We start from the raw sequence: 25,179 nt of genomic DNA, 5'->3' as shown, positions 1-25,179 counted from the left end.
TTGTGCTTACTTAAAAAGTAAGTGTTCCTGTATCTTTTTAAACTTCAGCTAGATAATAATCATCTAACTGAAATCTGTTTCTTAAAATAAATTCCAAAAGCACGTTATTGTGCTTTGCTTTTCTACAGGCAAGCCTAAAGTAGATGTTACCAGAGAGAACATCCTTACTTCCTTAATATTTTAACTTGGAGTATGTCATTATGGAATTACCTCTTTATGAAGAAAGATTTATTGACACAGTGTAGAGGATGAAGTTTATGTGTATTAAGTATACTTCAGCTTTTGTAAATTTCTGATTTGTCTTTATAAGAAAGAAAAATCATAAGAGCAAAAAAAACCAAAATATGAAAATTTGGGGTTAATTTTTATAAGCTTATGTCCATCAATTTTCCATTTTGTGTTTTAGACTATTTTACACTATGTTTATGTAATAAAATTAACAAACTGTTCATTTAACTTCCCATGCTGCAACTTTCATGTGTTTTTTTCAGTAATAAGTATTTTCTTTTCTGTATATAGTGGTAAATGTTTGCTACTAGGAAGGAAGGGAGGGAAGGATGAAAGCTTAGAACTATGGGTTATACACTAGGCCTTCTCAGGAGAGAAGTGAAGAAGTAGAGAAATGGTAGGGTGAAGTAGATAAGTAGTCTCAAGGTAGAAGACAAGTATTCATTTAACAGATGTCCACTGTGTACCTTCTCAGTACCAAATTCTGAGCTCAAAGTTGGAAATAGAGGGGCAGTGGAGCAAAAATGTGAATACCTAAAATCAGGCAGACCTGGATACAAATCAAGTGTCTACTTACTAACTGTATACCCTGGACAAATTACTTACCTTCTTTGAGCTTTGGTTTCCTCATTATTCCACAAACACTTTAAGTGCTTTCAGTATGCCAGATGCTGTACTAGGCATAAAAGGGATACTAGTGAATAAAATAACAGTGTCTCTGCTCTTGAGGGGCTCATTATCCTCTATGTCTAAAATTGTATAATAATCTCCTAAGATTGTCTGAGGATTAAAGGATGTACTGCAGGGGCGCCTCGCTGGCCCAGTCAGTAGAGCATGTGACTTCATCTCGGGGTTGTAAGTTTGAGCCCTATGTTGGGTGTAGAGGTGACTTAAGAATAAAATCTTCTAAAAAATAAAAATAAATTTAAAAATAAATGAAATAAGAGGGTTCCCCTTTCTCCACATCCCCTCTAACACATGTTGTTTCCTGTCTTGTTAATTTTGGCCATTCTAACTGGTCTAAGGTGATATCTCACTGTGATTTTAATTTGAATCTCCCTGATGGCTAGTGATGATGAGCATTTTTTCATGTGTCTGGTAGCCATTTGTATGTCTTCATTGGAGAAGTGTCTGTTCATATCTTCTGCCCATTTTTTGATATGATTGTCTGTTTTGTGTGTGTTGAGTTTGAGGAGTTCTTTATAGATCCTGGATATCAACCTTTTGTCTGTATTGTCATTTGCAAATATCTTCTCCCATTCTGTGGGTTGCCTCTTTGTTTTTTTTTTTTTTTGACTGTTTCCTTTGATTTTGATGAAGTCCCAAAAGTTTATTTTCGCTTTTGTTTCCTTTGCCTTTGGAGACATATCTTGAAAGAAGTTGCTGTGGCTGATATCGAAGAGATTACTGCCTATGTTCCCTCTAGGGTTCTGATGGATTCCTGTCTCACGTTGAGGTCTTTTATCCATTTTGAGTTTATCTTTGTGTACGGTGTAAGAGAATGGTCGAGTTTCATTCTTCTACATATAGCTTTCCAGTTTTCCCAGCACCATTTATTGAAGAGACTGTCTTTTTTCCACTGTATATTTTTTCCTGTTTTGTTGAAGATTAATTGACCATAGAGTTGAGGGTCCATATCTGGGCTCTCTACTCTGTTCCACTGGTCTATGTGTCTGTTTTTATGCCAGTACCATGCTGTCTTGGTGATCACAGCTTTGTAATAAAGCTTGAAATCAGGTAACATGATGCCCCCAGTTTTATTTTTGTTTTTCAACATTTCCTTAGTGATTCGGGGTCTCTTCTGATTCCACAGAAATTTTTGGATTATTTGCTCCATCTCTTTGAAGAATACCGGTGGAATTTTGATCGGAATGACATTAAAAGTATAGATTGCTCTAGGCAGTATAGACATTTTAACAGTGTTTATTCTTCCAATCCAAGAGCATGGAATGGTCTTCCATCTTTTTGTGTCTTCTTCAATTTCTTTCATGAGTGTTCTATAGTTCCTCAAGTACAGATCCTTTACCTCTTTGGTTAGGTTTATTCCCAGGTATCTTATGGTTCTTGGTGCTATAGTAAATGGAATCGATTCTCTAATTTCCCTTTCTGTATTTTCGTTGTTAGTGTATAAGAAAGCCACTGATTTCTGCACATTGACTTTGTATCCTGCCACGTTGCTGAATTGCTGTATGAATTCTAGTAGTTTGGAGGTGGAGTCCTTTGGGTTTTCCATATAATCATGTCATCTGCGCAGAGAGAGAGTTTGACTTCTTCATTGCCAATTTGGATACCTTTTATTTCTCTTTGTTGTCTGATTGCTGTTGCTAGGACTTCTAATACTATGTTGAACAAGAGTGGTGAAAGTGGGCATCCTTGTCTTGTTCCTGATCTCAGTGCTGCAAGCTTTTTCCCATTGAGGATGATATTTGCTATGGGTCTTTCATAGATAGATTTTATGAAATTCAGGAATGTTCCCTCTATCCCTATACTTTGAAGCGTTTTAATCAGAAATGGATGCTGGATTTTGTCAAATGCTTTTTCTGCATCAATTGAGAGGACCATGTGGTTCTTCTCTTTTCTCACATTAACTTGTTCTATGATATTGATTGATTTGCGAATGTTGAGCCATCCTTGTAGCCCAGGGATGAATCCCACCTGGTCATGGTGGATAATCTTTTTAATGTGCTTACACTGTTGGTGGGAATGCAAGTTGGTGCATCCTCTTTGGAGAAAAGTGTGGAGATTCCTCAAGAAATTAAAAATAGAACTTCCCTATGACCCTGCAATTGCACTCCTGGGTATTTACCCCAAAGATACAGATGTCATGAAAAGAAGGGCCATCTGTACCCCAGTGTTTATAGCAGCAATGGCCACGGTCACCAGACTGTGGAAAGAACCAAGATGACCTTCAACGGACAAATGGATAAGGAAAATGTGGTCCATATACTCTATGGAGTATTATGCCTCCATCAGAAAGGATGAATACCCAACTTTTGTAGCAACATGGACGGGATTGGAAAAGATTATGTTGAATGAAATAAGTCAAGCAGAGAGAGTCAATTATCATATGGTTTCACTTATTTGTAGAGCATAACAAATAGCATGGATGACATGGGGAGTTAGAGAGGAGAAGGGAGTTGGGGGAAATTGGAAGGGGAGGTGAACCATGAAAGACTATGGACTCTGAAAAACAATCTGAGGGGTTTGGAGTGGTGGGGGGGGGTGGGAGGTTGGGGTACCAGGTGGTGGGTATTATAGAGGGCACGGATTGCATGGAGCACTGGGTGTGGTGAAAAAATAATGAATACTGTTATGCTGAAAAAAAAAAAAAAAAGAAAGAATGCATATAAAATCCCTACCACATGGTAAGCAGTTAGTAAATGCTAATTAATATTAATAAACCGAAGTAAATAAGGCATGATTACTGTTCTCAGGGTCAGGAAGATAGACTTGTAAAAAAAAATATTTATAGTATGTAAAAACACTATTAATGCAGACAAGGGTGCAGTCTCTCTGCTTACATGACTCATGATAGGATTACAAAATATCATGGTTGCATATAGCTAAAGTATTATTTCCTCTAATATTGAAAAACAAAATCAGGAAGATGGTCTGCTATTGTGATACAGTAGTATTTCTCGCTATTTGTAATGTTTTATTTGAAGAGATCTTTGGCCCAAAGTCTAATCTGGAATATCCTTTCCTGTCCCGTTAAGTAATTAGAATTGATTTTCTTCTTTTTAAGTAAGCTCTGCACCCAATGTGGGCTTGAACTCACCAGCCTGAGATCAAGAGCTGCAAGCTCTACCTACTCAGGCAAGCCGGACACCCCAGAATCAATATATTTTTTGTATTCTATTCCTAATCGGTTTCTGGGTATCATCCTTAAAGAGAACTGCTTTTTCTGAGAACCTTTTGTCTAAGTTTGTAGACTATCACTCTCATTCTTTTATATCACTATTGATATTATGTATAGAAATTTAGAAAAATTATTTTGAAATTTGTAATTGGAAAATTGTTTTGGAATTTGTAATTGGAAAAATTGTTTTGAAATTTATGACTAGATTTACAGAAGTTTAAAGATCTTAGAAGTAATGGAAAAGGAGGGAAAAGCATTGTTACCTAATATAAAGTAACTCTGGCTTGAGAGTTTGGAATTTGATTTCTTACCACTTCCAATTTCTTGAAGTTTGGAATCTCAAACCTTGCTGCTTCGTTATCCATGGACATGCTGTGCCTGTTCTTCAGTTTCCTCACCTATAATATGTTTAAAATAAGAAGAGGTTTTATTTCACAAGGGTAATATAAAAATACTATATAAGGTAAAGCACAAGGCAATAAATACAGTCAGTAATAGTGTGACACTGAAAATACATATGAAGGTGTAAGATGATGCAGTAAGTTTCTGCCTATGGTAATCACAGAAAGCTTCTGAAAGGAGATATTTGAGTTGGGACTAGACAGATAAGTGGTGGTGATACACAATTAGAAGGAAAGAGTTAATAAACACTTTAAAAATATCTGTCACAGCCAGGATGATTGTCTTGCTAACCAGATGAGCTTCCATGAAGGAGAAAATACTGATAACAGTTCTACTTTACTGTATTAAAACCCAAGGTGATCCAGACATCTCCAGAAGAGCCAAATGCTGTTTCTTTAATTTGATGGCCTTGCCAAGGGTTATACTAAAACCATAAACCTGCCACATTCAGTAGAAATACTAATGTATCTTAAGAAACCAACAACAAAAAAAGTATACATGAAAATAAGATAAAAGAACTTTTAAGTCAGTGAACCTCTTTAAGCCAATTGATAAATCACTAATTGAATGTCTCAGATGAAATTTCATCTGTTATCTCAGAGAGTACTATTGATTAAATCTTCCTGCCAAAGTAGATGTCTCCTAGAGATAGAGACATGACACATCAGTATTTTACTACTCTCCCTTCTAATTTAATACACTGTATAAACAATTTGAAAAACAGGAACTTAAGCAGATTTATGTAAATTTATTATTTTTTTTAAAGACTTTATTTATTTGACAGGGAGAGAGAGAGTGCACAAGCAGAGGGAAAAGCAGACTCCCCACTGAGCAAGGAGCCCGATGTGAGGCTTGATGTGAGGCTCGATCTCAGGACCCTGAGATCATGATCTGATCTGAAGGCAGATGCTTAACCAACCGAGCCACCCAGGTGCCCCTCTTTTATATAGTTTATATAGATTGACTTACCTATTACCTTACTAAATATCAACAAACCTATATAGAAGTTACCATCTTCATTTTATAGGTGAGATAAATGAGAGTTAGAAAGGTTAAATAATTTGTCCAATGTTTCTCACCTAGTTACTAGGAGCTCTGAAAATTGAACCCAGGTCTTTTTTATTCCAAAGCCCATATTCCTTCTGTGATATGATGATACTCCTGTAGCAGATTACTTTGCAATTTAGTTTATTATCAAAATGAAAATATTTTAGGTGAAAATTATAAAGAGCAAAAAAGATGTACTCCATTATCTTTTTATTTAAAAGATGACTAATACTAGAATATGCACAGAAAAAAGTTATGAAGGTTATGTGACTACCTCTAGGTGCAGGAGAAACTGTGAAATCAAGCTTTTATAAAAGCGGGACATATTGTCGGCCAAACAATATCAGTCTTCTACAAAGAAAAAAATAAAAGGAAAGGTTGGATACTGAGTGGATCCCTGGCAGGGCCTGGCCACAGATCCTAGGAGAGAATCAGAATGTATGGTGGGAGGTGCTTGTGGAAAGAAGAAAAGTAATTTGGAAAAGCCTCAGTGCACTGCCAGGGTATAGGTTCGAACTTATCCATTATTTGATATGTTTAGCATACTCCTTAAGCAATCCATTCCCCTTGACTTCTCTATGGTGCTAATTCCTAAATATGTTTCTTCAGCTTAGATTTTTTCTTCTAAGATTTAGACCCAGATTTCTAACATCTGTTCCCAGAGATATCTACATGGATATCTCACTGACACTTCAAACTTTGAACATACCTAGAAATGAAATCACCATTTTTCTCTCCAGTATTTCTTCTCTTCCTGTATTCCCTAACCCAAGGAAAATGTTACCATGCACCTAACTGCTAAAGTCGTAAACCAGGCCATCATTGACTTTCCCAACTCTTCTAACTGCCATATCAAATTATTATCAGTCCAAGCCCTAAATAGCTCTCTAATCTGTTTCTCTCTATTCCCACTGGTAGTACCCTGGTTCAGGCCCCATCACTCACCTAGGTTACTGTAATACCTCGTCATTGGTTGGTTTTCCATTGGTCTTGGCTCCCTCTAATTCATTCTCCACCCAGCAAGAGAGGGATATCTTTCTAATACATGAGTGATCATGTTGCACTGTTGCTGAAACTTCCATTGACTTCCCTTTGTCTGTAAGATAAAGTTTAACTAAACATGATTTGAAAAGGTAGACTTGACCTCTGGTTTTACCTTTCTGACTTCATTTTTCCCACTCTTTCCTCCAACAATATATTCTAGACATACTTTTTTTTATTCATGCCAGTTTACTTTTCTTCTAGATCCAATCACACACACACCCTTTCTCTCTCTTTTTTTAGAGAGTGAGCACATGCACAGGAGATCAGGAGGAGCAGAAGGAGAGGGTGAGAGAGAATCTCAGGCAGACCCTGATGCAAGGGCTTGATCTCAAGATACAAGATCATGACCTGAGCCGAAATCAAGAGTCCAACACCTAAATGACTGAGCCACCCAGGCGCCTCTCTTTTAGCTTCTCTTAATATTTCAATGGTTATTAATGATGTTTCTAGTAATGTTTCAGTTATAAAATTAAAAATTATATCCTCCATAAAAGTCTTTCTGATCTGCATAAGTCTAGGTGGCTTTCGAATGTACTTACAAAGTACTCTGTACAGTCCTTGTCACAGAATTAAATATTACATTTTTAATTGCCTGATTACTTATCTCTTTCCACACTAGATTGTAATTGCTGTGAGAGCAGTCATCATGCCTTCCTTGTTCACCATTAGAACATCATGGCTGCAGTTATGGATTTAATCTGACAATCAACCTCTAATCAGGTTTAATCTAATGCTGTGTTTACTTAGCTCTATAAAGAAATACATGGTAGAGAATATAGCAAGTATGATATTTTCATCTTATCAGGAGATCCAGAGTTATGTATATATACAGATTCTTTTGTCGTCTCATCCACATAAGTTATGTATAGCTGCCAGGGATGACAGCTAAGTGTAGTGGAGGTCATTATAACACATAGGAGGTACAACCCCCTTTTCCTACCATTCTTTATGATGAACACCTTTCATATTGTTCTAATGCAGGCCCCAAGCCTTTAACCTAGATGCAGTCCTTCACAACCAGAGCAGACATAACATTTTCCATTTATCTTAATTGTGATATTCAAGGCTGGGAAACTGAGGTCATTCTTAACCAGCCCTGCATCAAGACAATGCCTGATACTAATCCTTTGCTCCACACCATCATATCCCCAGGGTCTAGCACAATGCTCAATAAATATTTGTTGGAGTCTACTGTTGTAGAGAGACTATGAGTAGTAGGCAGGAGCCATTTCAAGGCTTTATAAAAGAGTCCACACGAAATATAAAGATATAGGAAGGTTGAAAGTGAAAGTGTGGTAAAGTATATATACCATGCAAACACTAAGCATAATTGTGTTGTATGTGGATAGTTACTTTATTATAGAACAAAACAGACTTCAAGGGAAAAGCATTTCTCTTGTTAAGAAGGGCTTACCTCATAGCGTTAAAAATACTCAATTCGGTGCACCTGGATGGCTCAGTGGTTTAAAGCCTCTGCCTTCTGTTCAGGTCATGATCCCAGGGTCCTGGGATCGAGCCCCGCATCAGGCTCTCTGCTCGGTGAGGAGCCTGCTTCCTCCTCTCTCTCTCTGCCTGCCTCTCTGCCTGCTTGTGATCTCTGTCTGTCAAAAAAATAATAAAAAAAAAATACTCAATTCATCAGAAAATTATAATAACTTAAAATTTATATGTATCTAATACATGTAATGTCTCAAATATATAATGCAAAAATTGACAGAACTAAAAGAAAAAATAGACAAATCTATAATTTTAGATTATTTTAATAGCTCTCAGTAATTTATATAAGATGTAAAATATTTAAACAACATGCTTAAGAAACTTGATCCATGGGGCACCTGGGTGGCTCAGTCAACTGGGCGGCCAACTCTTGATTTTGGCTCAGGTCATGATCCTCAGGGTCCTGAGATCCAGCCCTATGTCAGACTTCCCACTCAGCAGGGAGTCTACTTGAGGACTCTCGCCCTCCCGCTCCTTCTGCCCCTCTCCCCGCTCATAGAGTCTCGCTCCCTGAAATTAACTAATTAAAAAGAAACTTGCCAGATGTAAAATACTGCATCCAACAATTGCAAAAGCACATTTTTTTTCAAGCCCTTAGAGAACATTTACAAAAATTTACCATACACTTGCCCACACAGCATCTTAAATTTCAAAGGATTAGAATCAAAATATAATTCCTGACTGTAATGCAATTATATTAAATATAAGTAATATAATTCTAAATAACACATGGATCAAAGAAATCATAGATACTGGAAAATACTTTGAGTTAAATCATAATGAAAATAAATATATGTTGGGGCGCCTGGGTGGCTCAGTTGTTGGGCATCTGCCTTTGGCTCAGGTGGTGATCCCAGGGTCCTGGGATCGAGCCCTACATTGGGCTCCTTGCTTGGCGGGAAGCCTGCTTCTCCTTCTTCCATTCCCCCTGCTTGTATTCCTTCTCTTGCTGTCTGTCTGTCTGTCTGTCAAATTAATAAATAAAATCTTTTTAAAAAATAAAATAAATAAATACATGTTAAAGCTTGTAGGTCTCTGCAAAATTAATACTTGGAGACAAATATTTAGCTTTAAAATGTGTATACCAAAAAAAAAAAAAGAAGAAGAAGACCCAAAAGAGGAGTTTTGTTGTATATTTCAAGAAACAAGGGAACGATAAATAGCAAAAATGAACACAATAGAAAGCAAATATAGGGGTGCCTGGGTGGCTCAGTGGGTTAAGCCTCTGCCTTCAGCTCAGGTCATGATCTGAGGGTCCTGGGATCGAGGCCCACATCGGGATCTCCACTTGGTGGGGAGCCTGCTTCTCCCTCTCTCTCTCTGCTTACTTGTGATCTCTCTCTGTCAAATAAATAAATAAAATCCTTAAAAAAAAGAAAGAAGACAAATATAGAGAAAATCAGCAAAGCCATAAGTTTCTTCTTCAAAAAGACAAGTAAAGTTAACATATATCCATAGCAAATTTGATCAAGGAGGAAAAAGGCAAGCACAAGTAATACCATAAATGAAAGGAGGATACCACATCAAATCCTAGAGGCATTAAAAAGTTAATTGACTATTATGAGGGACATTATATCAATAAATTTAAAGTTTTATTTTTTAAGTGGACAGATTTCCTAGAAGTATAACCTGCTAAGAGAAATAAGTCAGAATGAAATGCTGTGTATTTTCACTCATAGGGGGAATTTAAGAAACAAAGGAAAACAAACAAACAAACTTAACTATAAAGAACGAACAAACTGTTGGTTACCAGAGAGGAGGGGAGATGAGTGAGATAAGTTGGGGGGGGATCAAGAGTACACCTTTGATAAGGATTGAGTAATTTATAGAATTATCGAATAATGATGCAACAATTGTGATATTGTTGAATTACAGTAGTGATACTGTATACCTGAAACTAATCTAATAATTATACTGGAATTAATAGGAAAAAAGATAATTGTATTTGGGAACAGGTTCTTGAAAGAATTAACATAAAATGAGGTCATATGGATAGGCCATAATCCAGTATGACGGGTGTCCTTATAAAGAGAGATTAGGACACAGTTATATACAGAAGATCATATAAAGATGTTGGAAAAAGATAACCACCTATAAGCCTAAAAGAAAATCCCTCAGAGGAAACCAAACATGCTTGCACCTTTATCTTGAATTTCTAGCCTCCAGAAATATAAGGAAATGAATTTCTGTTGTTTAAGCAAAAAAAAACCCTAAAGTCATTTTTGTAATAATTATTACCTATTTGTTGAAATAGGCATTATTAGAAAGATATGATAAAATAAAAATAAAATGCATATTCAAATAATAATTTTATGAACTATTATTAGTAAATATATTTAGTCTTAAATGTTTTTTAAAAATAATTATTAAATTACATTTAATTTATTAGACATTATTAATTATTAGATAGAAATGAAGTGGATATTAAGCAGCAGTGAAAATGAATACACCACAGCTCATATAACAAGCTGAATTAGTTCACAGACATCATATTGAGTAGAGGAAGTTTGATACATACATATTATAGGGTTCCATTTATAATGAGGTTCAAAACAGGCAAAATTAAACTCTAATATTAGAAGTCAGAATAGTGGTCAATCTTGGGGAAGAGGGATTAAGACGATGGGGTATTGAGGTTGATTTATGGTATGCTGTCAACAGTCCATTTTTTACTTACAAAGTCAAAAAGTACAGATACTTGTTTTGTGATAATCATCAAACCAGGTTTATCTTTTGAGCACTCGTGTGTGTGTGTGTGTTTTCAGTATGAAAAGTTTTTTAAACTTAAAGGAACAATAAAATGATAGACAACCAAGTGAAAACAAAAGATTGAACAATAGAGGACATCAAACAATCACTAAATATAACATACATTGTTCAACCTGTAACCTGGGAATATATAAAAAAACCTCATAGATTGACAGAAGTTTAGACATCTGACTATATCATAGGTTGGTGAGAATGTAGCACAAAAGAAACATACACTAGTTGAAGTAAAAATTGATAAAACCACTCTGGGAGACAGTTAAACTTTTTAGTTATTTTGATAATATATAGCCTCTGATCTGACAGTTACACTCCTAGGTACATCCCCTAGATAAATTTGTGTACATGTGCACTAGCAGTAAAAACTGGAAATAACCCCAAAATGTTGAACATAAGAATGGGTAAATACGTTGTGGTATTTTTACCCAGTTAAATAGTATTTAATATAAGAAATGAATGAAATATGGCTACATACACAATGTAACTGAATCTTAAAGAACAAGATGAAAACAAAAGTGTGCACGATTACTCTATTATAAATTAAAATTCAGGTCTATTAAAATTCAAAAAACAGTATTTAGGAATTCATATTTAGGAGACCAGTTTAAGTTAGTAAATATGTAAAGAAAAGCAAAAAAAATATTTATTATAAAAGTCAAAAGAGTGGTTTCCTCTAAGAAGATTGGGAGGGGGACTGGAAAGAGACACATGGAGTACTTTGGAATGTTAACAGGGGTCTGTTTTTACCTGAATGGTACTTTCCTGGCTATTGATTTGTAAATACTTATAAAGTTGTACATTTCTTTTCTATGCAATTTTAAAATATTTAATATTTCTTACTTTTAAAAGTTAAAATTTCCCACTGGGTTCAATTTTCCTGGTAGTGGTACCTATTCAGTGCTCAGTATAGAGGAGAAGGAGTTGATGGAGCCAGGTCTAGGAAGATGTGGGTGGGAACATATAGAATAAAGAACACAGGAATATATTAACATCAATCAAAAAGAAATAGGCATCTCTTTGGAGATGAGAAATGGGAGAAGGAATGTAGGTTGAAATTGCATCTGAATGCAGAAACATTTAGGAGGAAAATTTAAAAGAGTTCAAGGGACACCTGGGTAGTTCAATCAGTTAAGCTTCTGGCTCTTGATTTCAGCTCAGAGCTGTGAGATCGAGCTCCACGTCAGGCAGGCACAGAGCCTGCTTAAGATTCTCTCTCTCCCTCTCCCTCTGTCCCTCCCCTCACATCCCTTCTCTCCCTCTCTTAAAAATTATAATAATAATAGTAAAAGAGTTCAGATTTATACTGTTATAAAATGGGAAGTAGAGTCATTTGTTTAAAGTGAAGCTAAAGATAAAGGATTTAGGAAGTGAGGCAGCCTATGTATGGGAGAAGATATTTGTAAGAAGTCTGTTCTTTAAAATGTAACAATATCATATTCAAAGGGTCTGTCCAACAAGAAGATCTAACAATTTTAAATATCTATGCCCCTAACATGGGAGCAGCCAACTATATAAACCAATTAATAACAAAATCAGAGAGGACGCCTGGGTGGCTCAGTGGGTTAAGCCATTGCCTTCAGCTCAGGTCATGATCTCAGGGTCCTGGGATCGAGTCCCGCATCGGGCTCTCTGCTCAGCAGGGAGCCTGCTTCCTTCTCTCTCTCTCTCTGCCTGCCTCTCTGCCTACTTGTGATCTCTCTCTGTCAAATAAATAAATAAAATCTTTTAAAAAAAATCAAAGAAACACATTGGCAATAATACAGTAATAGTAAGGGACCTTAATACTCCCCTCACTGAAATGGACAGATCATCCAAGCAAAAGATCAACAAGGAAATAAAGACCTTAAATGACACACTGGACCAGATAGACATCACAGATATATTCAGAACATTCCATCCCAAAGCAACAGAATACACATTCTTCTATAGTGCACAAGGAACATTCTCTAGAATAGATTACATCCTGGGTCATAAATCAGGTCTCAACCAGTATCAAAAGATTGAGATTCCCTGCATATTTTCAGACCACAATGCTCTGAAGCTAGAACTCAGTCACATGAGGAAATTTGGAAAGAACCCAAATATGTGGAGACTAAACAGCATCCTTCTAAAAAATGAATTGTTCAACCAGGAAATTAAAGAAAAATTGAAAAAATTCATGGAAACAAATGATAATGAAAACACAACAGTTCAAAATCTGTGGGACACAGCAAAGGCAGTCCTGAGAGGAAAATATATAGCAGTACAAGCCTTTCTCAAGAAACAAGAAAGGTCTCAAATACACAACCTAACCCTACACCTAAAGGAGCTAGAGAAAGAACAGCAAAGAAAGCCTAAACCCAGCAGGAGAAGAGAAATCATAAAGATCAGAGCAGAAATCAATGAAATAGAAACCAAAAAAGAAACAGTGGAACAAATCAATGAAACAAGGAGCTGGTTCTTTGAAAGAATTAATATGATTGATAAACCCCTGGCCAGATTTATCAAAAGAAAAGAGAAAAGACCCAAATAAATGAAATCATGAATGAAAGAGAGAGATCACAACCAACACCAAAGAAAAACAAACAATTATAAGAACATATTATGAGCAACTCTGTGCCAACAAATTTGACAATCTGGAAGAAATGGATGCATTCCTAGAGACATATAAACTACCTCAACTGAACCAGGAAGAAATAGAAAACCTGAACAGACCCATAACCAGTAAGGAGATTGAAACAGTCATCAAAAATCTCCAAGCAAACAAAAGCCCTGGGCCAGATGGCTTCCCAGGGGAATTCTACCAAACATTTAAAGAAGAACTAATTCTTATTCTCCTGAAACTGTTCCAAAAATAGAAATGGAAAGAAAACTTCTGAGCTCATTTTATGAGGCCAGCATCATCTGGTTTTGATCCCAAAACCAGACAAGGATCCCATCAAAAAAGAGAATTACAGACCAATATCCCTGATGAACACGGATGCAAAAGTTCTCACCAAAATACTAGCCAATAGGATCCAACAGTACATTAAAAGGATTATTCACCACGACCAAGTGGGATTTATTCCTGGGCTGCAAGGTTGGTTCAACATCCACAAATCAATCAGTGTGATACAATACATTAATAAAAGAAAGAACAAGAACCATATGGTACTCTCAATAGATGCTGAAAAAGCATTTGACAAAGTACAGCATCCCTTCCTGATCAAAACTCTTCAAAGTGTAGGGATAGAGGACACATACCTCAATATTATCAAAGCCATCTATGAAAAACCCACCACAAATATCATTCTCAATGGAGAAAAACTGAGAGCTTTTCCACTAAGGTCAGGAACACGGCAGGGATGTCCATTATCACCACTGCTATTCAACATAGTACTAGAAGTCCTTTCCTCAGCCATCAGACAACAAAAAGAAATCAAAGGCATCCAGATGGCATCCAGATCGGCCAAGAAGAAGTCAAACTATCACTCTTTGCAGATGATATGACACTATACGTGGAAAACCCAAAAGACTCCACTCCAAATCTGCTAGAACTTGTACAGGAATACAGTAAAGTGTCAGGATATAAAATCATTGCACAGAAATCAGTTGCATTTCTTTACAGCAACAACGAGACAGAAGAAGGAGAAATTAAGGTGTCCATCCCATTTACAGTTGCACCCAAAACCATAAGATACCCAGGAATAAACCTAACCAAAGAGACAAAGGATCTATACTCAGAAAACTATAAAATACTCATGAAAGGAATTGAGAAAGACACAAAAAAATGGAAAAATGTTCCATGCTCATGGATTAGATGAACAAATATTGTGAAAATGTCTATGCTACCTAAAGCAATCTACACATTTAGTGCAATCCCTATCAAAATACCATCCATTTTTTTCAAAGAAATGGAGCAGATAATCCTAAAATTTATATGGATCCAGAAAAGACCTTGAATAGCTAAAGGAATATTGAAAAAGAAAGCCAAAGTTGGTGGCATCACAATTCCGGACTTCAAGCTCTGTTACAAAGCTGTCATCATCAAGACAGTATGGTACTGGCCAAAAACAGACACATAGATCAATGGAACAGAATAGAGAGCCCAGAAATAGACCCTCAACTCTATGGTCAACTAATCTTAGACGAAGCAGGAATGAATGTCCAGTGGAAAAAAGACAGCCTCTTCAACAAATGGTGTTGGGAAAATTGGACCATTTCCCTACACCACACATGAAAACAGACTCAAAATGGATGAAGGACCTCAATGTGAGAAAGGAATCCTTCAAAATCCTTGAGGAGAACACGGGCAGCAACCTCTTTGGCCTCAGCCACAGCAACCTCTTCCTAGGAACATCGCCAAAGGCAAGGGAAGCAAGGGCAAAAATGAACTATTGGGACTTCATCAAGATCAAAATCTTTTGCACAGCAAAGGAAACAGTTAACAAAACCAAAAGTCAACTGACAGAATGGGAGAAGATATTTGCAATGACATATCAGATAAAGGGCTAGTATCCAAAATCTATAAAGAGCTTAGCAAACTCAATACCCAAAGAACAAATAATCCAATCAAGAAATGGACAGAGGACATGAACAGACATTTCTGCAAAGAAGATATCCAGATGGCCAACAGACACATGAAAAAGTGCTCCACATCACTCAGCATCAGGGAAATAATAATCAAAACTACAACGAGATACCACCTCACACCAGTCAGAATGGCTAAAATTAACAAGACAGGAAATGACAGATGCTGGCAAGCATGCAGAGAAAGGGGAACCCTCCTGCACTATTGGTGGGAATGCAAGCTGGTGCAACCACTCTGGGAAACAGCATGGAGGTTCCTCAAAAAGTTGAGAATAGAGCTACCTTATGACCCAGCAATTGCACTACTGGGTATTTACCCTAAAGATACAAACGTAGTGATCCGAAGGGGCATGTGCACCTGAATGTTTATAGCAGCAACGTCCACAGTAGCCAAACTATGGAAAGAACCTAGATGTCCATCAACAGGTGAATGGATAATGAAGTCAATCATATGATCTCCCTGATATGAGGAAGTGGAGATGCAACATGGGGGGTATGGGGGGTAGGAAAAGAATAAATGAAACAAGATGGGATCGGGAGGGAGACAAACCATAAGAGACTCTTAATGTCACAAAAGAAACGGAGGGTGGCCGGGGGAGGGGGGTAGAGAGAGGGTGGTGGGGTTATGGACATTGGTGAGGGTATGTGCTATGGTGAGTGCTATGAAGTGTGTAAACCTGGCGATTCACAGACCTGTACCTCTGGGGTTAATAATACATTATATGTTTATTTAAAATTTTTAAAAATTAAAAAAAATTAAAAATAAAAAAATAAAATGTAACAAAAGATAATAAATACTTACATTTTATTGAGAGGGCCAGTTTAATAGGTAAAATATACTTACTTTGCCAAAAAATAATGATTTTACTAACTTCATTTTTCTTTTCTTATTCAGGTCATGTATGGAATGTTGGTCTTCACATTAGTACTTCGATCTATTTATATTGTTACATGGTAAGTGGTTTGGATCAACAGTATGATTAGATTACATTCAACCAATAATCTATAGCCTAAATTGAAATAACACCCAACTCTAGCAGTTGATATTGATAGAAAACTTCAGGCCAACATTTATTGTGGTATAAGATAATGAAATCTAGTTTTTTAAGCAAGGTGTTAATTAGCATCCTATAAAAACAAAAGTTCCACATTAATTTGAGGAAAATTGTATAATGGCCTCCTTTTGAGTATTTGTAATGTACATTAATGTATTGCCTTGAAAAATCCCTATAGTAAAAACAAAAATTGTTTTTGTTTCTCTGAAATTATGTGACTCAGAACCCTTCTTATAAACCACTATTTAAGGAAGAAAATGTCACAAAGAATTAGTAACTCCAGAAAGATTATTTAGGAAATAGTCATAATCTTTATAGAGTTTATGAACATTAAATAATATTCATGTGAGTAACTTCCATGGGATCTGGCCATGCAGCATGTGCTCAATAAATGAATAATATGATTTATGGGTTTATCCTTTTTTTCTTTTTTAATTGAGCTTTTTATTTTGAGGTAATTGTAGAAGCACATGTATTAACAGAGATCTCCTACACCCTTTACCTATTTTCTCCAATGATAATGTCTTGCAAAACTGTAGTACAACATTATAACCAGTATTTGACATTGACAGAGTCAAGATGCAGAACAATTCCATTGCCACAAGCATCTGTGTTGTCCTTTTGTAGCCATACCCACTTCTCTCCTATCCCATCATCTCACCACCTATTCTTAACTCCTGGCATTCACTAATCTATCCTTCATTTATATGATTTTTTAATTTCAAAGATATTATGTAAATGGAATCATACAGTATATATAATAGCCTATGGGATTGGCTTTTTGCACTCAGCATAATTTACTGGAGATGAGTACAATTTGTTGAGTGTGTCAGTAGTCCATCCGTTTCTATTGCTTAGTAATATTCCATGATATGGATGTATTACAGTTTAACTCTTGACCTGTTAAATGACATCTGGATTGTTTCTAGTTTTTGACTATAAAGAATAAAGTTGCTGTGAACATTTGTTTTTAGGTTTCTGTGTGAATGTAAATTTTCCTTTCTCTGGAATAAATGCCCAGAGTGGAATTACTAAATTATGTCATGGTATATGTTTAGTTTTTCTCAGAACTGCCATACTGTTTTCCAGCTGGGTTACCATTTTACATTTCCACCAGCAGTATACGAATAACCCAGTTTCTCTGCATTCTTGTCAATATTTCATGTTGTCACTATTTTTTTTACTTTACCCATTCTTACAGGTATGCACTAATCTCTCATTGTGGTTTTAATTTTCATTTCCCTGATGTCTAAAGATAAACATATTTTCATGCGTTTATTTGCCATCCGTATATCCTCTTTGTTGAAATGATTGTTTGTGTCTTTACCCAATTTCTGATGGTATTGTTTCTTTTTTTTTCAGTTGAGTTTTGAGAGTTCTTGATATATTTTAGATACTATTCCTTCATCAAATATGTAGCTAATATTTTCTCTCCCAGTCTATACCTTGTCTTCTCATACTCTTCACAGAGTCTTTAATAGAGCAAAACAGTTTTTAATTTTAATGAAGTCTAAATTATCAGTTTTCATTTTATGGATCATACTTTTGGTGTCAAATATAAGGACTCTCTCCCTAACCCTAGATTCCTAGATTTTATCCTGTTCTTTTTTTTTTTTCTAAAAGTTTTGTATGGTTTTATATTTTACATTTGAGTTCATGATTTATTTTTAGCTAACTTTCATTAAGGTATAAGGCTTAGGTCAAGGTCTTTTTTTTTTTTTTTTTTAACTTATGAATGTCCAGCTATCCTCGGACCACTGGTTGAGAAGACTTCCTGAAATTTCTCCACTGTATCGCTTTTGCTCTTTCCTCAAAAATGATTCATATATATTTATGTAGGTCTATTTCTGGGTTTTTTATTTTGTTACATTAATCTGTGTGTCCCTCCACCATTGCCACACACTCTTGATTACTGTAGCTATAAATAATACAACTCTTCAAATCATGTAGACTGTTTCCTCTCAGTTCTTTTTAAAATTGTTTTTAGGTGTTTAGGTTCTTTTGTCTGTCCATAAAAATTTTACAATATATATTTAAAATTTTTGTTTGAATTTTTTTAAGAATTACGTTAAACCTACATATCAATTTGCGAAGAATTCACATCTTTACTGTGTTGAGTCTTCCAGTCTTTAAACACATGTCTTTCCATTTACTTTGATTGTTCTTTGATTTTGTTTATCAGCATTTTGGAGTTTCCATTTTTTTTTTAAGGTTTTATTTATTTATTTGACAGAGAGGGAGAAATCACAGAAGCAAGAGAGGCAGAGAGTAGGCAGAGAAGCAGAGAGAGAGGAGGGGGCAGGCTTCCTGCTGAGCAGAGAGCCTATTGCAGGGCTCGATCCCAGGACCCTGAGATCATGACCCGAGCCGAAGGCAGAGGCTTAACCCACTGAGCCACCCAGGTGCCCCTGGAGTTTCCATTTCTTGAGCAATTGTAAATGGCATTTTATTTTTAAATTTAGGTGTCCACATGTTCATTGCTATTATATAGAAATACAGTTGGTTTTCTTTATGTTTATCTCGTATTCTGCCACCTTCTGAAAATAGTTCTAGAAGACTTTTATAGATGCCCGAGATTTGCTGCAAATAGGGCCAGTTTTTATCATCCTTTCTAATGTATATGCTTTTCATTTCCATTTTTGCCTTATTATCCTATCTAGAACTTCTAGGACTATACTGAGTAAGAGTGGTGAGAGTAGATTCTCTAGCCTTGTTTTTAGTTTTAGGGGAAATGGATTCAGTCTTTCACCATTAACTTAAGTGCAGTGTTAGCTGTATGGTTTTTGTAGATGTTCTTTATCAAGTTGAGGAAGTTCAATTTCATCATTTTTTCAATATCAGTTGATCACCTGATTTTCTCTGTAGACTGTGAGTATTATTGTTAATACATTGATTGATTTTCAAATACTGAATCAGCTTTGTTATTCTGAATAAACCCCACTTAATCATGGTATAAAATTATTTTTTTTATTGCCAAATGATACTTGTTAATGTTTTGTTAAGGATTTTTACATCTATAGTCATGAAGGATATTGATTTATAGGTTTATTTTTTGTTTCACAGTTCTGGAGGCTAGAAGTCAGAAATCAAGGTGTCAGTATGGCCATGATTCCTTTGAAACCTGTGGGGGAATCCATCCTTACTTCTTAGCTTCTAGTGATTTGCTGACAATCTTTGGCACTCCTTGACTTTTATCCACATAATTTCAATCTCTGCCTTTGTCATGCCATGGTGTTGTCCTTGTATTTCCGTGTATTTGCATGGGTTTTTTTCTTGTAAGAACATCAGTCATATTGGACGAGGAGCCCACTCTACTCCAGTATAACCTCATTTTAACTAATTATATCTGCAGTGACCCTATTCCAAATAAGGTCACATTCTGAGATACTGGGACTTAGGTCTTCAACATACCCTTTCTCAGGGGAAAAATTTAACCTACAGCAGTGCTTTTCCCTGCACCACTTAAAATATGCAGTTATAACTACATCAGACAGTATTACAATTTTTGCCCCACCATAAACATAGTTTAGAAATTCAAAAGGGAAAGAAAAATAAATGTATTACATTTACTCATATTTTTACTCTTTCCATTTTTCTTTCTTCCTCTCTAACATTCTAAAATTCCTTCTCTCCTCATTTCTTTTCTGTTTAGAAAACTTCCTTAGACATTCTTTTTAGGGTTGATCTGTTGGCATTATATCCTCTAGGTTTTTCTTCATATGACAATGTATCTTGATTTCTTCACTGGATACAGAATTCTAGGTTGACAGTTCTCTTTCAGAACTTTAAAACTTTCTAATGGCCTTCAGGTTTTCTGATGAGAGATCCTGTCATTCAAATCGTTTATTTCCGATGGTAGGAGAGGTGTTGCTTCTCTCACTTTTTTTAGGATTTCCCCTTGTCTTTAGTTTTCAAAATGTTATCTGTGATGTGTCTTGATGTGGGTTTTTTTGGGTTAACATGTTTGAGGTTAGCTCAGCTTCTTGAATCTGTGGGTTTATGGTGTTCTTTTTGTTGTGGGGGGAAGAGTTTTTTGGCTAAATTTGAAAGTTTCTCAGTCCTGCCTTTCTTCTCTCCTTCCGGGACACTAATAACATGAATGCCAGATCTTTTGTTATAGTCCCACTTTCTTATGGTCTGATGAGGAAGTCAGTCTAGACTCCCCATTCAGTCTTGCAGAATGGATGGGGGTGAGGCTAGAGGCTATTCTGTAGCCAAACATCATAGTGTGTAGCTATAAAATATTAGTTACTATGTAAATTTTCAGTCTTGCTAGGCTGCCTCTTTCCTGGTCATTTGGCTAGAGAGAGCAGGCTTTTGTTGGACTGGGGTTTTTCTTTGTCTGTACCTAGTGGCATTTCTGGGTTGCTATCATTTTCATTTCCAACTCTGGAATATATAAGGCAAAAAGAAAACACGGAATATACCAATGTAGTGTAAGTCATGTCCCACAGTCTCTAGCCAGTTGGCCGCCTTCTCTCCACCTTTCAGAGTCTTCTTATGTTTGTTTTTATATAATATTCAGGATTTTTAATTGTACTTAGTGGGAAGAGCAAGGGAAAGTGTGCCTGTTTAATCTTCCCAGAAGCAGAAGTCCCTTATTTATTCTGCTTTTATTTAATTTTTTTAAAAAGATTTTATTTATTTATTAGAGAGATCACAAGTAGGCAGAGAGGCAGGAAGGGGTCCCCCCCCCAGCAGAAAGCCCGACGTGGGGTTGATCCCAGGACCTTGAGATCATGACCTGAGCCAAAGGCAGAGGCTTAACCCACTGAGCCACCCAGGTGTCCCTATTCTGCTTTTAATCTAGGCATCGTAGGGAAGGGTAAAGAAGCATAAAATACAGTTCTTGCCCTAAATCAAGTCCAAAAGATAGGATACCAATACTTGTAGAAACACAAATGACAGTTCTGTAAAAAGTGGTTTAACAGTGGAAGTCCTAGGAGATAAAACACCTTTTTTTTATCTGTCTTGCCACAGCTACTTTCTTATATCTCCATTTGGTGATCATTTCATTTAGTATTGTTCATTGTTTACCTGTCTTGTCCATCTATGTTGTGTTTCTTGAAGTCTTAGTTATCATGGTAATTCCTGGAATTCAGAAGAGTGGTTATCAGTAAAGATATTTTAAAATCAGAAAGAACTTATTTTCTGGGGAATTTTTTGTTGTGGTGGTGGTTTTTTAACTATGACAAGATATACCTGAAAGTCTCTTTTGTAACAAAATATTTAGAAATTGTGGATAAAGCACAACAAACATCCTTTTAAATGCATAGCTGAACTCAAAAAAAATGTAAAGAAAATTCTAAAGTATCAAATGTGGAGAAGGAACTGAAAACTAAACTGACAAATGAGTTCTGAAATCATGAGCAGTTACAAGACACCTTGTCTTTTAGCCTCAGTTTTAGGTAGGAAAAGTGACTCCCCTGTGAATTTGTAGTCACTGTTCTGCCTTCCCATAGATTATGGATTCAAGTACAGAATACTTTTATTGTCTGGGAAACTTAAAAGTCTAAAATTATCTTAAACTGATCCAACGTTCCTAGAGCCCCAGTATATCTGAGGGAAGCAAAAGCAAATTATCTTTAAAGAAATGCAGTTTCATGTAAGCCCCATAGGATTTCTGCATATTGGATGGAGATCAAACAAGTGTGCACAATCAATTCCAAAACCAGAGAAGGAAGTAAACTACCATAAGTAAGTCAGGAGAAACACAAATCGGTTAGAAATGAACTCCCCCAAATCAGATACTGAAATATAAAATAACTATTTAGGAAATATTTAGTAAAATGAAAGATAAAATGAAAAAGAACATGAGATTATCAAAAGTGAAATTCCAGATTTGAAAAAGAATCAAAGAACTTCCAACATTAAAAATATATATTGAAATTTAAAAAGTCCAATGGATAAGCTAAAAATTAAATTAGATACAGATGAAGAGAGAATTAATTAAATTGGAAGGCAAGTCTAAAGAAATAAGCCAAAAAGCATTACGGAAATAACAGTCCTTATCGTGGGTCCAAGGGAAAGAATAGCAAAACCTGAGGGGCCCCTGGGTGGCTCAGTGGGTTAAAGCCTCTGCCTTCTGCTCAAGGTCCTGGGATCAAGCCCCGCATCGGGCTCTCTGCTCAGCAGGAAGCCTGCTTCCCTTCCTCTCTCTCTGCCTGCCTCTCTGCCTAATTGTGATCTCTGTCTGTCAAATAAATAAAATCTTAAAAAAAAAAAAAGAACAGCAAAAATTGGGACAGAATAGATATTCAAAGAGATAGAACATATAGATGCTAGATGCTAGAAACTAAAAGCTGTATTTCCCTTATTTCTTTTGCTGGTAAGTTTCCAGATACATTCAGGTTCTGCCAATCACATGTATTCACATCAGATTGAATTCAGAACCAAGTTAACTGGGGGAGAGAAATGGTAGTATGTAAAGCATCCATTTACTAGTATGAATCTAGGTGTGTGTCATGGCTCTGGAAACAAGTGTGATGATAGCTTCCTGATATATGAATTATAGCTAAGGTTATCATATGATGCTGGGTGCAGCAGTGGTCCAGAGGTTTCCCAATTCTCCAGCTTCCTAAATGTGAAAAAGAAGAAAGTTCCTTTGGCAAGATAATTCTGTGGTAGTGTTCATGAGTCATTTCTAGAGAGCCTAATACTTGCTCAGTCATCATTTTGGTTGGAATTGATTGTTAAATTCTTTTCTGCTCTAAATAGAGCTATTATTTGCAGCTGAATTCTGATTGTTACCTGTAGAAAAAGCATACTGAAATTGCTGAAATCCAAAGACAGAGATCTTAATACATCCAGAGACAAAAGATGTATTAACAAGGGAATAGTCAACAAGAGACTTATCAACAGCAACAATGGAAGCCAAAACACAGTAGACTATTATCTTCAAAATGCTGAGAGAAATTAACCATCAACTTAGAATTGTGTACCCAAATATCCTTCAAAAACAGGGACAAGATAAAGGCATTTTAAAACAACAAAAATGGGAAAAGTTTGCCAATATACCTCACTAAAAGACTTTCCTTTTAGGAACTACTTTAGCTGGTGCCAAAAAAAAAAAAATTATATATCTATATATCTATAGATATAGATATCTAGATATCGATATATAGATATATAGATATAGATATAGATATCTAGATATCTATATCTATATCTCTTTTGGATTATCTGAATAAAATATTGTGACTTTCATATCTAATTTGAGATATAGATATATCGATATCTAGATATCTATATCTATATCTCTTTTGGATTATCTGAACAAAATATTGTGACTATTTCATATCTAATTTGAGATTTTTTTAAATGAAACTAAAGTAGTGGACAGAATAATATGAGATACAAGGGGATAATCTTAGTTACATAGTTAGTTCCTAAGGTCCTTTTTATTTGGGAAGAAGATACAGACAGTGATTAATTTTAGATTTTACGTGTGTGTTTTTGATAGCCATTAGAAAGAGCAATTGATTTTGTAGTGACTTTCAAAAACATGAGGGAGTAAATGGAATTATATAACTGAATCCAAAAGAAATTGGGAAAAGAAGGGTAAAAGGGGAAGCAGAGAGAAATCAGAACAAATTCAAAGCAGAAAATAAAGGGGTAGAAATAATTCAAAATATATTAATAATCACAGTAAATATAAATGGACAAAGCTAAGCAATTAAAAAACAAAGACTCTCAAGCATGGAAAAGAAATCCAGCTATGTGTTATTCATAAAAAGTGTGATTAAAATATAAATACACAGTATGTTGCACACACAAAACATACTTAGCTTAAGAATTTTATCTCCTTTCACCAATTGCAAACAGGAATGAACTAGGAGCCAAAATATGAAATTTCATTTTCATTTGAAGCAGCTTTGTGCAGTTAGTAATTCCTAGTTTAAACTGTAACTGAACATTGTGGCTGCATATGTATTATTTTATACTGTACTTTTCCCATCACTGAGGTTTGGACTTTAATAAAAGAAATTCCATAGTTTTTAAATGATGGGTTTTTTTTTTTTTTAAAGATTTATTTATTTGACAGAGAGAGAGAGACAGCAGCAAGAGAGGGAACACAAGCAGGGGGAGTGGAAGAGGAAAAAGCAGGCTTCCCACCAAGTAGGGAGTCCGATGTGGGGCTCAGTCCCAGGACCCTGGGATGATGACTTGAGGTGAAGGCAGACACTTAACAACACTGAGCCACACAGGCACCACAGAAATTCCATAGTTTTTAATATCATAAAATGAGAATATTTCAACAGTATATTCTAGATAGCAATATACTAATTGAAGTGAATGCTTGTATATATTAAGTTATAGCCTTAAACCTTTGTTTCTAATGCCTTAACTGTCAAATGATTAAAACTTAAAAGCACAATATTTTCTAATACTAAAAAGTAGGTATTTTATAAAAATTATTTTAAAATTATACAAATTTTATAAAATCATATATAAAATTAAAAAGCAAGTATTTTATAATACTAGAAAAATATTATAGTCAGCATGCTAGACCAAGAAGTAAACACTAAAGTGACTAGAGCAGGTACTGATGCTGTCAGTGTTTAGCTCTATGTGTTTCGCCGTGTTTGTGCTACAAAAGTGCCATATTAGACTGTAACTAGCTAGTACTGCTGCCTTATGTAACTCCAAAGAGGAAAACAGGACTTGATTAACTGAGGGCTCGTTTCTTTTAAGACATTGCTATTATCCTTGGCTTGGATAGGTCATGCAGAT

At 35.7% G+C, this 25,179-nt stretch overlaps 1 protein-coding gene across 3 annotated transcripts in view; it reads left to right on the top strand.

Annotated features, from left to right (window-relative positions):
* The window catches only part of ACER3 (alkaline ceramidase 3), a 169,906-nt gene that overhangs the window by 126,539 nt on the left and 18,188 nt on the right, over positions 1–25,179 (top strand). For all 3 annotated transcript variants that reach the window (XM_032358656.1, XM_032358655.1, XM_032358657.1), the window contains one exon: positions 16,287–16,345. In XM_032358656.1, the coding sequence (XP_032214547.1) occupies positions 16,287–16,345 (59 nt within the window). The remainder of the gene's footprint in view (positions 1–16,286; positions 16,346–25,179) is intronic.

The sequence above is a fragment of the Mustela erminea genome, chromosome 9 (genome assembly GCF_009829155.1).
Source record: "Mustela erminea isolate mMusErm1 chromosome 9, mMusErm1.Pri, whole genome shotgun sequence".
In the NCBI taxonomy this organism is placed as follows: Eukaryota; Metazoa; Chordata; class Mammalia; order Carnivora; family Mustelidae; genus Mustela; species Mustela erminea.
The sequence above is the reverse complement of the archived record's forward strand: the minus strand, read 5'-3'. Positions and strand labels throughout refer to the sequence as shown.